The sequence below is a fragment of the Ursus americanus genome, chromosome 22 (genome assembly GCF_024610735.1).
Source record: "Ursus americanus isolate L20-20 chromosome 22, mUrsAme1.1.p, whole genome shotgun sequence".
In the NCBI taxonomy this organism is placed as follows: domain Eukaryota; kingdom Metazoa; phylum Chordata; class Mammalia; order Carnivora; family Ursidae; genus Ursus; species Ursus americanus.
The window spans coordinates 16,904,616-16,920,898 of record NC_142148.1 but is presented as its reverse complement, the minus strand read 5'-3'; the positions used below and the strand labels follow the sequence as shown (position 1 = coordinate 16,920,898).

The following is a 16,283-nucleotide window of genomic DNA, read 5'->3' as shown; positions in this document are numbered from 1 at the left end:
CACGATCCCCCAGCCCCCGCAGGACGCATGCGTGGTCGGCACGCTGGAAGGCATCACTCAGGCTCCACAGACTTACAGCACCCCAGCCTGCACCAGCCAGGGGCTTTAGCCACGAATCCAGGAGAGCGCCATTTTGATGCCTCTGGCTCCCAAACTAACCCATCAAATAGGATCAGCTGAGTCTATCTCCTAAATGTATCTCTCACCTGCCCACCTCTCTCCTTCTCCGTGCTTCACTTCCTCATGGCACTGCTCACCAGCTGTTACGGACTAAACTGTGCCCCCCCCCCAATTCATATATTGAAGCCCTACTGCTCAACACCTCAGAGTGTGACTGTATTTGGAGATAGAGCTTTTAGGGTGGACCTTAATCCAATCTGTCTGGTGCCCTGGGAAGGAGAGAAGGTTTGGGCACACCGAGACCATCAGGAGCACGTGTACACAGAGCAAAGCCGGTGTGAGGACAGAGCAAGGCGGCAGCCACCTGCAAGCAAAGGACAGAGGCCTAGGGGAAACACCAACCCTCCCGGACTTCCACCTACAGAACTGCGGACAAATAAATTTCGGCCGCGTGAGCCCGCCCAGCCTGTAGCATTTTGTATGGCAGCCTTTGCGACTAACTCACCCTCTGTTATAGATCATATAATTACCTGTTTCATTTCCAGTGTCTTCCATCTCAATGGAAGCCCATGAGGGCAGAGAATGAATGTGTCTTACTCCCATAAACCCAGAATAGTGCCTGTCCTAGAGTACACGCTCAGTAAACACACGCTAAATGATGAATGATGTCTCTCCACCAGCCTATGCCAGGCCACCTCCACCTACCTCTTCCATGACTCCAGAACTTTCTTCCTGATCAGTCTCTGGCTCCTCTATTCCCCCCCCTTCAACTCATTCTGTGCAGACCAGCCAAAGTGATCTTCTAAGTATTTAAATGAGATCAAATCAATCCCCAGGGGTGCCTCCTCGTGCTTTGATTAAAGCCCAACCTCGAAACGCTCAGCCCCTTCGTGGCCTGGCCTCAGCCTCCCTCCCTAACTTTCACTCAGACCCTTTTCCCCTGTGCTCCCTATACTCTGGCTACTCTGGCAACACTTGTGAATTCCCACCACAGGGCCTCTGCACCTGCTGTTGCCTCTGCCTGGCCTGCCCCCCTCCCTAGATCACCACACAAGGGACTCGGGTGTCAGCTCAGACCACACGTGCCCAGACTTGTCCCCTGCCCTCTCTACCTAAGGAGCCCTCCCCAAACCCAGCCACTCACATTTATTCTCTTCACTGCGCTATCACTATCTGAAATTATATTTGTTACTACTTAATATTACTTATTGAGTGGCTTTCCTCCCTCTGCTGCTCGGGTAAGTTAACACCATGGAGACAAGGATCTAACCAACTTGATCACTGAAGTATCCCCCGTGTCCAGTGTGAGTTCCTGACACATCGCTAATGCGCACTAATTTATCTGATGAGAGAAAGTAGGAGTGAAGAGCCAGAGTGGATGTGAACTGGAGAAGGGGCTTTGGCGAGGCATCGCTCAACTCCATAGGACTCAGGAGCTGCGTGCATAGGCCCCTGAGGACTCTACGCACCACCAGGATCTGTACATACCGTTCAGTGGAATTTTTCCAATTCCAGCTGCTATCACAAGGGTCCTCACATTTTGATTACTGGGAAGTTCAAGCCCAAGCTGCCGAAGAATCGAGACTAAACTATGCATTGTGTTCCCATTACCCAGGAACACAGCCAGAGTCACATCCTTCTGAGGTGTAGCCTATGGTCCATTTGCTGGCTAATTGGATCTCAGCAATTCCATAACCATGCAAACCACATTCCTCAGCAGGAGGAATACAAGGTCATCAGGAGAATCCTAAATTCAGGAGCAGCCCCAGTGAGGGGGACAGACTCCAAGGTGGGGGGCCATGAGGCTTTAGGGTGGAAGGGCATCCAAACACCCTTCAGAGAACCGTTTCCCATACGGACTTCTCAGAGAGAAGGAAGCATTCGGCTTTAAAGGCAAACTAGTGCTTGGAGTTAAGGTGGAGTTGAGGTTAGAACAAGGGACAGGGATCAGGTTGGGCCTCACAACAGAGGTGAAAATTTCCACTGCATGGCCGAGGGGGATTACTGGGACCCTCTTTCCATGAGGTCTGGTTCAGCAGGCATGACTGCGTGGACAGACCCACCTAAGGAAATCCCAAAGACTCAGCAAGTAACCCAGAGGGCAGGAAACTTAGGCCAGAGTAATGAAGAAGCTGGTAGGATCTCAGCCTTCCTGAGAAGCTGGCTGGTTTTTTGGGAAGAAGGGTTCCCTTGCACAGACACAAAACACAACGATCCCAAACACTGCCTTGCCAAAACCCCTTGGAACTTGTCCCAAATTCCTCCAGAGAGATGCTCTAAGCAATGAGTCAAACAACGGCATTCTAGCACCAGGGAAGGAAGAGATGTTTAAGGTTCTAACAAATTCATCGCAGCAGGAGTCGAAAGTGTCATTTCAATTAAAGCAACATGGATGGGGCTGACATGAGAAGAGCCCCAAAATGGAAGGACTGAAAACCCTCTAACAACAAAGGGCATGACACTTCTTGAGGAAATAGCAGACTGTACCACCGCCAACAGCATGACTCATGGCTACAAGGAGGGAGTAGAGCGAGCCCTCCAGGAGTACCTGGAACCAAGAAATTAATGGGAATTAATGCCAAGAAATTAATGGGAATCTCTAATACACAGAAGGCTAACAAACTAATGGGGCTGGCATCCCAGCTGGCCCTCCCAGGGGCCATCATCACCATGCATATCCCTTTGACTACAGTTCCCCCAACCAAATGTCACTAGATAAGATGCCATCCAACTCCCCTCTGGGATTTCGTGAAACTGGGAACCACAGGTCCTTCCACAAACACGTTGAGATATCTGAGACTAAACACAGCAAAGTGAGAGAATTTCGAGGGGGAGACTGGATGGGCACGGAAGGAGCGGTATGCCTTCGAGGACTCTTGACGCTGGACCGTAAGTACTAACCGCTGTGAGAAATCTCTCCCAACGCCTACACAGAGCTGATGAGTGTATTTAAAATTACTTTTAAAGAATTAATAGCTCTGGGGTACTTTTCCCTGTGAGTGAACAGTGTACTAATTTGCTCAGTGTTTTGGTGGTGTTCTTTTTTTAAGACAATTGCACAAGATTCTATCCAAAGCCCTCTAATTCTTCCACTTCAGTGGTCTGAATCCCACTAATAAACAATCAGGACTTTAGACTCCCTTAATGACGGAGAGAGATTCAAACGAAGATGTTTTGCCACTCTCTGCAAATTCCTGTAGGTGCTGCCTGTTGAACAGGCCAGCGAAATTACGAATTTATTCAGGACTGATTGCATTGAGTATGTAAGCATTTCTGAAGGATTAAAAAAGAGAGAGAGAGAGCCAGAGATGGTTGTGAGCTGAATGAGTAGGGGGGACTGCAGGCTCCAAGCTCCCCAGTCTGGCACGGAGCTAGGCTGCGTGAGGAGGAGGGAACAAACTTACTGCATGGATGAGCAAGGACCCGGACCTCGTCCACAGCGATGTAGCCAGGATGACCCTTCAAAGAGACGGATTCAAATATCACCTGCAACACACAGGGTGGGAGTCAATTTCGCAGAAGTGGTTGCAGGCATCACAGGAAGCTGCCCAGCCCCCAAACCCTCTGAGTTTCAGCTTCCCGCCAGAACCTCCCAAAGAGGCCTTATATTAGCCTTACACGCTACCCTGGCAACGGACTCAGATTCTTCAAAACAAGGTTAAAAAAAAAAAAAAAAAAGGCCACATTCTAATGACCAGCAAAAAGAGGAGTCAGCCACATGGAACATTTTTAATGGATTTCAGAAATAATGCTTGAATGCAGGAAAACAACCCAAACATGGCCTGAAACCCCAATCTGCACCTTTTTCATTGTTGTTTCAAGTGAAGCACAGAGGAGAGTTACTTCTAATATCACAACTTTCTTATGAAGTGTGACAGAGGAGCTTACCTTGGAAGCCACCATAAGCCAAGGAGGGTTTACCCTGATTTGATTCTACATCCCCCAGGAATATATTCCATCTGAATTTCTTTTTTTTTTAATGTTAATTCCGATACAGCTAACATTCATGTTATATTAGTTTCAGGCATACAACGTAGTGATTCAACACTCCCATACCACACCCAGTGCTCATACAACAAGTGCGCTCCTTGGTCCCCACCCCCTGACCCCCTCCCTCTGGTCCCATCCCCACCCACCCCCATCACTTTGTTCTCTGTAGTTAAGAGTCTGCTTCTTGGTTTGTCTCTCTCTCCATCTGAATTTAATAACACCTCTTGAAGATCAGCCAGCCCCATGCACAAATGTTGGTATCCAGGAATCCAAAGGCAACGAGTTCTTTGAATTCTCCATTCTGACTCTCACCCAAACGTGTATTTCAGTAGAACTTTTATGACTCGGTTAACCCCTTTCCTTGCCACCCATTGTCTAACTTCACCTAGGAGATGTGACTACCTATGTGGACACTGTGACCAATGCCCCGACCTCCCTAATTCCAGTGGCCTTTATCTCCCCACCAGCTTCGTCAGCCACATCCACGTCTTTGCCCACTCCAGAAACAACAAGTTCCATCCACCAGTGTTCTGACCCAGCCTCCTGCTCCTGTGGCTCACGTGGTACCCTGGACCTCACCCTTCCTAGAGTCTAGATGACGGCCTGGACCTCCTGTATTCTCAGCAAGCCCAGGGTCGCCCCACCACGCTGGCTAACCACCCACATCATTCTCACCCAAATCCCCAATTCTTTCACACCCTCATTCCAACTTTGACAAGCCTACTGCAAATCTGCCTTCTCCACTTCCGTGCCCCACACAAATGTCCCCCTTCAACATCACCCTCCCAATCCCAGCAGTTACCCATGGCACATCTTCAAGAGGCAAGAGGACAGGAGAGGGGCTGACTTCTAACTTCTTGCCCATCGATCGGAGGTAGATGACACCTCCAATTACCACACACTAACCACTGCCTCCTCTCCTCACGGCATGCCGGTGCTCTTGACCCCTCCCCATCTCCACTGTGTGTTCCAGCTTCTACGTCCTTCTCTCGGTTCTCTCTCTTTATCCCGTGTCTCTGAACTTTCTCTTTCATCACTGATTTTGGCACATGCAAATGCTGGCATTTCTCTTATTCTTTAAAAGCCACGCTTAGATAGCAGGTTCTTCTCGAGGGCAGTCTAGCTGTGTTTCAACCACATGTGGGATTCTCAATAGTATTATCTACACTCGCTCTCATCACCCCCTTACTTCCCACTGCAAAACTTCCCCTCAACTATCATCTGGACTTTGTTCCCAACACTTCCCCCAGAACTGCTCTCATGGCCAATACCAATAACTTCATAGCTGCTAAATCCAATGGAGTATTTCCAACCCTTATCTTAAGAAGGAAGACAGTGTAGTGCTTGGGCGCTGGACCAGAATGCCTGGGTTCCAGTCTTGGCGTGTGACTTTGGGCAAATTATCTTACTGCTCTGTGTCTCAGCTTCCTCATCTGTAATTACCGTGTCCACTTTATTGGGTAATTTTTCAGATTAAAGGAGTTAATACACTATTTAGAACAACATATGGCACATGGTAGATACTCAATGCTTGCTAATAATTATGAATACTTGACCATTTTTCTATGATTATCAATGTTCCTAGCTTCTCCCTTTCTGGATCTCTCTTGTTTGGGCTCAAGTGACACTTCACACTCATGCTTTTTCTCACAGACCTGGGGCTATACTTCCATAGGTTTCTTTGTAAGCACTTCTCCTCCTACATCCCTCAAATGTGAGGTTCCTCTACTACTGGTTTTACTGAGCACACTTTCCTCTAATGGCTGCCAATTCACTGACTATCCCCAAGCCCAGCCCCACTCCATACATTTCAGTGAACAGCAGTCTCACCCAACTAAGAGATCTGCATTTTCATGCAGATATTATACACAAATACCTCCAACACAATCTGTATGCAACAGATCTCAACAGCTTCCCTATCAAATTGTCTTCCTGAAATATGGACCTCAGTGGGTTGCCCTACAACCCACCCAGTCACTGAAGATTGGGATTTGGACATCTGCCCGGGCTTCTCCTTCTGCCTTGCTTCTCATTTTCTTTTTGATTCTGACTTAGTATTTCTAAATTTGGCCATGCCTTTCCATCTCTGCTATTAAGTCGAACCACATGAAGCAACCATTTTATAGGTCAAAGCCAGTTCGATTCCAGTCCAATGGCTCTGGTTCAAATTTTCATTGCTCTTCATCTCTACCACCTCAACAGCCTATACAATAGACCCTTCTCCCTCCTGTCTTTCACTCCTCACTTCAAGCCTGTGGATAGAATGTAAGATGGGTGATAAGACCAACAGGAAAACCTTCACGTGGAAACTTTTTGCGGCCCATGTGGTCACTCCAGGTTATTGGATTCAGAGGCCAGTGGTCTCAGTGGGGCTGAGTGCTCTAACAGCTATAATGAGAGAGCAGGGAACTGGTGAGAGGGTGGTGATGGTTGCCAAGAGGCAGCTTCCTTGGGTGGTAAGATCGATCATTAAGACCACATGTGGCTGCCTGGGGATTATGTAAAATGACTTGGGGATGACAGTCACATCAAACATACAGCAGCTGACATTAGCATGACAACTGCTCTGGAAGAGGGGTTTACTAAGGTAACAGGGTCCTTCAGAGACACAGAAACAAAAATGTATAGGGTGTGGGGGGAAATCTACAGAAATAAAGGGCTAATAAAGGATAAATGCCACAGCCTGAAGAGAAGAAAGTGAAAAGAAGACCTTACTTAAAGAATTAAGTATCTAATTATATTTTCAATAACTGAAAGGAAAACAAAAGCAAAGGCCATGGAGGGGAATAAAATAGAAAATACATTTAAAAACATGAAAGCATTCAAACTGTGTAATAAAAATGACAAAAGGAAAAATACTGCTGTTGTGACAATAAATATAAATGGGTCAAAATAGAGAAAAGGTCTCAGAATGTCTAAACAAAATCTAATTGTACACTAGAAGATAAACACCTAACACAAAATGACCCAGTCAACTTAAAAACAACAAGTTGAACAAAGGCATAATGGGAAAATGCAAATAAATTAGAAAACAGTTGTTATAAAAATAATGTAAAAGTGTCAAAGTATAATTTAAAACTGGAAAAAAATAAAAAACCACTAAGTGAATTAAAATGTCATTTTCTAAATGCAGGAGCTAATACACTAAAAAAGAGAAAATGATGAGGACTAAAAACAAAATTTGAAAACTTTAACTCCTGTCTTAGACTCTGGCCAAACAAAAAATTAAAGATATAAGAATGTGCTTGTATCTTATGAATAATTGAGTAATATCAATACTAGTGAATATGAATAATAATGCATTTACTAAATATAGATTATTTAATCCAAAAATCAGATTACAGGCTAAAGACTAACTTCAATAAATCTCTCAAAGAACAAACTGTGTAGGTCTGGGCATATGTATTTTCTAAGTTTTCTAAGGCTAGAAATTAATGACAAAAGTTTAAAAATCATTATCTCCTCCAGATAATGCTAAGTGAAATAAGTCAAGCAGAGAAAGACAATTATCATATGGTTTCTCTCATCTATGGAACATAAGAACTAGGAAGATCAGTAGGAGAAGAAAGGGATAAAAAAGGGGGTAATCAGAAGGGGAAATGAAGCATGAGAGACTATGGACTCTGAGAAACGAACTGAGGGCTTCAGAGGGGAGGGGGGGAAGGGAATAGGATAGGCTGGTGATGGGTAGTAAGGAGGGCACGTATTGCATGGTGCACTGGGTGTTATACGCAACTAATGAATCATCGAACTTTACATCAAAAAATAAAAAATAAAAATAAAAAGTTTTAAAAATAAAAAAATTAATTTTTAAAAAAGTTTAAAAATCAATTTCTTAAAATTGAAATATTATATATTCCTTAAATATGTCATACCTTCCATAATAACTATGATTTCAAAGTATGTTTTGTATGTTAACAGAAGTCTCAAACAAAATTAAAAGCCAAAAGGTAAGTTGAGAACAGTATCTGTAACATCTAGATCAGCTAAAAGATAAATAACCTGTTTTGTGTCAAGAATTCTGAAGAATCAACAAAATAAATTCTCCAAAAGAAAAGCTGGCAAGTGACTTCAACAGATAACTCACAAAAGATAAAGTAGGAGTGGTAATAATCTATGAATGCATCTTTTAATTGATATCAGGAAGATTATGGCAGATGAATATTTTCTTTGTACTTTCCTAGATCTTCCAAATTTTCTGTAAAAGAATGAGCTATTTTATATTTACAAAAAAAAATTAAATGCTTTAAGGTGCATTACATTTTTGTGTCTCTCTTCATGCTGTATTATCACTATGTCATGTACCACGGCACAGTTAATTCCACTATAGCCCCTATCAGCCTATCACACCATAATTTAACTGCTTGTTCCCAAATCATTTCATTCCCTAAACTCTAAACCCACTGGGAACAGGAACAGAGTCTTCATTCATTCATTCATTCATTCATTCATTCATTCAGCATTTACAGAGACCCTCCTCTGTACCAAACACTGGGACACATGCTAGGGCTATCAAAGTGAACGAGATAATTAAGGTCCTAACTCTGATGAACTTCACATTCTAGCAAATGGAAATGGAAATTAAATAAATATAGAAAATTAAACTATAAACTAAATATAAACTATAAACTATATATAAACTAAACATAGAAAATAAATAGAATATTGTGATTAATATTGTAATTAAGGGGAGGAGGGTCTACTTTACTTAAAGTGGTCAGGAGAGAACCCTATGGAGGTACTTAAGATGATACCAAAAGGATCAAAGTGGCCTTTCAAGAAAAATGTGGGGGCAAGGGCAAAGGCCATGAGGAAGGAAAGAGTTGGGAATGATCTGGGAACACAGGAATGAGACTGATGGGGCTGGGATACAATGGGTAAGCTAGAGAGGCACAAGGCAAGGTTGGAGCATTAGCTGGGGGGTCAGACAACACGGAGTCTTACAAGACATAGCAGGGAGCCTGAATTTTCCTCTAAGTCACCGAAAGTTCTGAAGCCAGGACACGACATAATCTAATCTACATTCTACAAAGATCCTCCTGGCTGTGCTGTGGGAAGTGTAGTCATCCAATCAAAAGATAAGGATGGCTCTAATGATGGTGGTGGAAAACAAAGACGTTGATGGCTGGAGAGGTATTTTGAAGGTAGAGATGAAATAATTGCTGTTGGAGCAAGAGAGGAAAAGTGAAGGAAAGGGAAGACTCAGTGAGGACTCTTCAACTTGGGGCTTGACCTTGTAGGTTGATTCTGGTGTCATTTACTGAAATACAGAGGACGACAAGATGAACGTGTGTGATGGGCACACAGGCAGGGCAACATCAGGATTTCTTTTTGGCCACACTAAGCTTGAGATGTCAAGTAAACATCCTAACGGATATGTTGAGTGGGACCCTGGCATTCTGTTTCTGGAGCTCACGGGTGATTTACGACCAGAATTACAAATATGGTAGCTTTGGCATCTAAATGTCATTTAAAGCTAAAGAACTAGATGAGGTCACCATGGAAGGCAGAGTAGGTAGTTCAGAGAAGTAGGGCCCAAGCGCTAAAAGCACAATAGAGGATTTTCGGGGAGGGGGGGACAGTAGAGATTGAAGCATGATTTTAGGGAGAGAGAAATGAATCAAGGAAATAGGATAACACACAAGGGGGGTGAGGGAATCAATGAAACAAGCTTCTAGAAGGAGGAGTCAACAGGGGTCAGGACTCTAGTGAGGGACTGGTATGGACCAGAAAGGACACCTCATCAACAGAGACTGAATAATAAAAAAAATAATAAAAACAGAAATATAACCACAATAATAAAGGCTGGCAATATTGACCACTTATTACATAGTCTTGATCCAGTCTCTGAAAAGCCCTAAAAGGTGGAGCCAGCTGTATTACCAAAGCTGAGAAGGGGAGCCAGAGGTAGACTGAAAACTGAGGCCCTGGGCTCCTGGCTCACAGTGCACAGCCACACCCATTACTGGGCTTCAGTGGAAAGCAGTCCAACTCTCATTTAACCAAAATATCTGGTTAAGCAGAATCCTAAATTTTTTTTTCCAGTTAATCAAAGTACAACTTAAACTCTTCTAACACTTGGACTTTTTCTTGCATCATGACCCAGTGTCTAACCCATATGATGATTATTAACAAGTGTTCCATTAATGAATGCAAGGCTGGTCATGGGAGAATGGGTGATAGGAAAACACACATTTGTTCACTGTTCTCTGCGCCTTCCTCTGCAGAAATAACAATTCTAGAATGAGATAGAGAATCTTTCACTTATCAGAATTCCCTCTCAAGAATTTTTTTTTTTTTTTTTGTAAAGCATCAGGGTAGGTGAGACTTGGGTTTCTCAAATATGGGAGAAAAATATTCCATAAGAAACAAGGGAAAGAATACTCTGGTTTTCCATTAAACGAGTTAATAACTGTAAAGGGTTTGCAATATACATGGTAAGATATTGATAAATATTACTATTATTACTGTTCTTAGTCTGGGGAGAGGGATGGGCAGTAAGAGGAGAAACCCCAGGGAATGGCACTAGGTCTGGGGAGAGGAAGAAGCTAATGGACCGCCCAACATAACTATCCCCTATAGTCCCCACCTCAAGCTTCCAGTAAAGTTCTACACTCAACACTCTTTGAGAGGAGTCCGGACTGTCAGAAACTGGCACAGGCTGAGCTTTGGGTCTGCAGGGAGCTACATGGAAATAAAGAGCCACATGTGCTTGCAAGAACCACGGGAGTTGGGAAAGGTGATGGGGAGTTAGTACAGAAGCAGAGAGAAAAAGACCATGGAAGCCCACTAAATCCTTGATGAAATCTCCAGACTCCTACAAACCTAGAACTACGGTCCACAGGACATTTATACGACAGGGCAGGCTGGGGATACAGCTGAGAACACAGCACTTCCCAAGACAGAAGTGGGGCAAGTCCTCCCCTCCGTCACTGCCAGATCACTCAGAGCAAAATCCTCACAAAATGTGCAGGAGCCAAGAGGGTCCGGTCTTCGGGGTGCCACTCCAGAGTTATAATTTTTCTTAATAAAAATCATGCAAGCTGCCATGAGATAAGACCCCCTTGGGGCGCCTGGGTGGCACAGTGGTTAAGCGTCTGCCTTCGGCTCAGGGCATGATCCCGGCGTTTTGGGATCGAGCCCCACGTCAGGCTCCTCCGCTATGAGCCTGCTTCTTCCTCTCCCACTCCCCCTGCTTGTGTTCCCTCTCTCGCTGGCTGTCTCTATCTCTGCCAAATAAATAAATAAAATCTTTAAAAAAAAAAAAAAAGACCCCCTCAATGCTGGGGAGTGAGGAGTCAACAACACAGATACAAGACTGGATGTATCAGAAATGGGGCCAGAAGGGAAAGGAAAGGAAGAAGGTCCATGTTGGACCCTCCAGGCCTCCCTGGACTCACCTGCTGAGGCAGGTCCCCTCCACACTAAACTCTCTCAACGAGGTTGGCGCTAAGGTGGGTCAAGAATTGTAGGAGCTACTTTAGTGCTGTTTACAGGGGCAGGGCGGAGGGCGGGCAGAAGTAGGCCATGCCAACACTCAGGGATACTCCGTGTCAGTGTATGGGGGCAGGGATGGGGCAGAAGGCCTAGGCTGGGAAACCCACCTGCTCTGCAGGACATTCTTCAATCCGAAGGCCACCACGTGGAGCTACGGTCAACGACACATGCCCTGGCCCCTAGAACCTTAGACACCTCCTAGGGCTTGCATGGAAAGGCACCAATCTCTCCCCATGCAGGAGCTGCTGGACGAAGCCAGGAACTAATGTCCCCGGAGAGGCTCAGAGATGAATTACCTTCAACCTCTCCAAAAAGCAGGTTGTGTGCATGTTGGGGGAAGGGATGGCTACGTCAGGACATGGTTTAAGGGAGCTGGCACTCTACCCTCAACTTTTGTAGTCCTTGAGCAGAGAATCTATATAGCAAAAGTTTTAAGGGGCTGCACACATTTTCTCCAAAGAGAGAAAAACGGCTCACCAGCACCCCTCTTGGGAAGATGACCACATATTTTCATGGAGAGGGATTGCTTAGGGTGAAATCAAGAGAGCCTCTCTCCCACCCCAGCCCCAGGAGGCCTGAATAAAACGAGGAGGAGAGTTTGTGGCTCAGCAGAGAGGGGAGGTGAAAGAGAGGAGATGGGGGAGAATGTGAAGGGTGGGAGAGTGGTCCCCTCTGTGAAATGTACCCCCCTAAATTGTATGTGAAGCCACTAAGCCTCCCGAGTGCCAGATGCTAGCACCTGACCCCTGAGAAAGGGACTGGACCTCAAGTCCAGTTGAATCCAAGCCTGCCAGGCCCTAGATCTCATGGGTCCACGTAGCAATCACAAGCTAAATAAAAGGCAACTTCCCCCAGGCAGGTGCTAGGAAACAGAGTAAGCAGGTGGCTGCAAACCAGTAAAAAATCTTTTTTTTTTTTCCCTAAATCTTGGGACAGAACAGTTCAGAATCATTGAAAACATAAAACAGAGTTAATATCACCTGCAAAGGGGCCTAGATCTAAAGCACAGCTTAGGCGGTTTTAATAAGCCCCTGACCTTCTGGGAGGAGCCAGGTGTGGGGCTACATGGCCAGGGGGACGTTCATCCCTGGCCCTGCAGAGACCCTGGCGCCACAGAGCCCCCTAATAGGAAAGATGAAATTTCCCTGTTTATTACAGAGCTAAAAGTCAATTTTGGAAGTATGAAATATGACTTTAATAAATGAATACATAAGCCATCAGGATTGGAGTCCCAGCACTGCTGAAAACGGAAACCGTATTTAGCCCACAGAATCGTCCATACAAGACCAGAGCTCGGGTCTGATGAATTTTCAAATCCACTCTGCTCTTTGATGCTCCTGACAGTCCCCTCTTCTCTCCCCTGGAGGTACGTGTGAGTGGTGACTCTGGGAACATGCAGGTGCGCCTATGTGTGCCCCTCTGGGTGTGTGGCCACGGGACTATGCATTAGTGGCTGTGTGTGTGTGTGTGTGTGTGTGTGTGTGTGTGTGTGAGAGAGAGAGAGAGAGAGAGAGAGAGAGAGAGAGAGAGGTTTCTGCTCTAATCTGTTGCCTTCAGTACGTGAGTGGCTTTCTCACCAGCAAGCTCACAGCAGAGGATATAACGTGGCGTAACGCTGCAGAAGTGGCCAACAAGTGAGAAATCAGAAAATCCTCCCAGGTGAGGCTGCGCATCCCAGGGATGACACAGAACTTACAGAGCACAGCTCAACCACGGTGGGGATTTCTTCACGGGAGGCATTCTTCCCCCTTCCTCTTCTCCTGTTCCTCCCTCTGTTCCACCCCCCCTTCAACAGTCGCTGAGCCCCGCCACGAGCCTGACACACTGCTTGATATAGGTGCTATCTCATTCAATCCACAGAAGAACCCTTCATTGTACCTATTTCCTTCTCCATTTTACAAATGAGAGAACTGATGCAGAATGATGACAGGATACATCCAACATTACACTGCTAGTGAGTGGAGGATTCTTATAATGTGCTTTTTTCCCCAAAAGCAGGAAACTGAGCTTGGTGCCAGAGGACCTAGGGAGGATTATGGGAACCTCAGTTTACCAATAATACGCCCTACTCTAGAACACAAGACATGTTGCTCTCCAACACAAGGAGTTACTACACAGGTAAATGAGAGTTAATATGCTTACCACAGAGCTGGGACAAAGGAGATGCCCAAGAAATGTCCTCTTTCCCCTCCATAGCCCATCAAAGAGCAGGGCCAACAGTGACACTGTCCCTCTCCTGGATCACTTTTCCCACTCATTACACTTGCAACTGTGGGCCTATCCTATAATCCATTTGCATCAGGCCCTAGATAGGGGTTTTCTAATTGGAGCCCTGCGGCTTCGCTGGGGGTATCCATGGACTTACAGACACACTTTCTACTCAGTCATACAGGGAGGCAGCCTTGGGATTAGGCATCCAGGTCCCGGTCCCAGCTTTTCTGATGACTTTCTGCATGTTCTTGGATTTCAGTATCTGTCTCTAGACCTTAGCTTTACTGCCTACATCAAGGCTCAGCAAGCTACAGCCTGGAGGTCAGATCCGGCCCCCCACTTGTTTTTACACATAAAGTTTTACTGGAACACAGCTGCACGCTTCCACTTATTGACAAATTGTCTCTGGCTGCCTACACAGTCCATCTGTTGAACACAGTCCATAGATGTCGAACTGAAGGGTATCTGAGAAGTTCCCAGCCACTAACCTTGGCAGCCTCAGGTCCATTTTGTCACCACAAAGCTCAGAGCAAACTCTAGAGAAATGTCTGTAAAATACATATCTGACTATGTCACTTTCTTACTTAAAACCTTTCAACAGGGGCGTCTGGGTGGCTCAGTTGGTTAAGCAACTGCCTTTGGCTCAGGTCATGATCCCAGGGTCCTGGGATTGAGCCCCGCATCAGGCTCCCTGCTCAGAGGGGAACCCGCTTCTCCTTCTCCCTCTGCCACTTCCCCTGCTTGTGATTTCCTGCTATCAAATAAATAAAATCTTTAAAAATAAATAAATAAATAAATAAATAAATAATAAATAAAACCTTTCAACAGCAGGCATGGCAGTAAGTGCAAATAGGCAGAAAGGATTTATTGGGGTGATGAAAATGTTCTAAAACTGGCTGATGGTGATGATTGCACAACTTAGCAGAGTTACTAAAAATCACTGGATTGCACATTTAAATGGGTAAATTCTATGACATGTACCCAAATATATAAAGTGGTTTTAAAAAAAGAAAAGCTTTCAAGAGTCCCAGGCCAAGTGGGCCTGAAGCTGTGCCCGTCCAGGTGTGCTCTGAGGGCTGACAGCAGCCTGTGACCTGTGTGCTCTCAGCCCACAGTGAGAGAAGAAGGCCAAGTGGGAAAGGTGTTTAGAAGCTATTGCAACAATGTGGCGTTGCTGAGACATTTTTACTACAGTCATGAAAGTACTGGTCCACAGTGAGTTGAAAGGAAAAAACTGGTCTTTCACAATGGTCTGAGGGGCACTGCTCTAGATGAGGGATAACACTTCATCTCCTTGGCCTGGCATTCAAAGCCAGCCATGACCTATTCGCCTCTGCAAGCTTAGCTACTTGCCTATCTCCTTCATGACCTATCCTTAAACAAGTGAGAGTTTCCAAACTCTGCAAACCTCACTTGCTCCTCCAGCCCCCGGCATGCACCATCCCTGACAAATCAAATGCATTTTCCTTCCTTTTTCAGTAATTACTTATTCATCCTTCAAGACTTAGCCTAGCTGCCACCTCTGCCTGGAAGCCTTCCCAATTGCTTTCCCCCAAACACCCTCTTCCTTAGGAGTGATCTTTTGACTAGTTATTCCAGCTGTCAGAACCTCACATTTTTCGTCCATAAAATAGGAATAATGATAGTACATCCCTCACCAGGTTGTTGTAAGCAATTACTTTATAAAAGGTTTTGATGCCTCTGTTCCTCCAGCCTCCTGGAGAGCCCGCTGTGTCCCACTGCACAGTAACTGCTTATTTATCACCATCTCCTCTTTCTGAGCATGATCTCCAGGGAGGCAGGGGCCATGCTGGACCGCCTCCTGTGCCTGCAGGGCCTGGCTAGGAGAGGCTCAGTGAACACCAGGTGCAGAGTGAGTGAGTAAATGAAGTCCCTTCTTGACCCAACAAACTCTAGATAGGGCAAGACGTCTATAGATTCAGGGTCACTTTTTTTAAAAAGCAAACCATAGAACGCCATACCTGGTAGAAATGTGGCCAGAAGGTGCTGATGGCAAGCTCTGCCTTCACCCAGCCCTCGGTGACGACCCCAGACACGTTCCAGACAGGGTTCCCCTGGGGCCCGCCGTTCACCTTCACATAGACATTCAAGGCTCCCGGGCTGGACCTGTCGCGGCTGGAGAAGTAGTAATGGAAATCGATACAGTGGGTGTCGTTCTCCTTCAGGGTTGGCAGGAGAAGGTGGGCCTTCTGGCCAGAGGCCCTCCCAGAGCTGTTCACCATCATGAAGGATCCTGGAGACCCACAAAGGGGACGGGAAGTAGAGAGAAAGAAAGAGAAAGAAAATCCGTCTGATAATCAGTCATACCCATCAACATGGGGTCCGGAAATCAAGTCACTCTAGGAGGGCCTGATTGATACTGAGGAAGCCACATCCCCTCTCTCTTCTTCTGCAGCTGGGAATTTTAAAACCTGCTCAACAAGGGAGTTTATTTATTTTTATTA

General features: G+C 45.6%; 1 protein-coding gene across 1 annotated transcript in view; it reads right to left on the bottom strand.

Moving 5' to 3' along the window:
- PTPRT (protein tyrosine phosphatase receptor type T) overlaps positions 1–16,283 on the bottom strand; it is a 776,661-nt gene that overhangs the window by 667,130 nt on the left and 93,248 nt on the right. Inside the window, 2 exon segments of the mRNA XM_087853941.1 lie at positions 3,525–3,606; positions 15,801–16,072. Coding sequence (XP_087710067.1) covers positions 3,525–3,606; positions 15,801–16,072 — 354 coding nt within the window.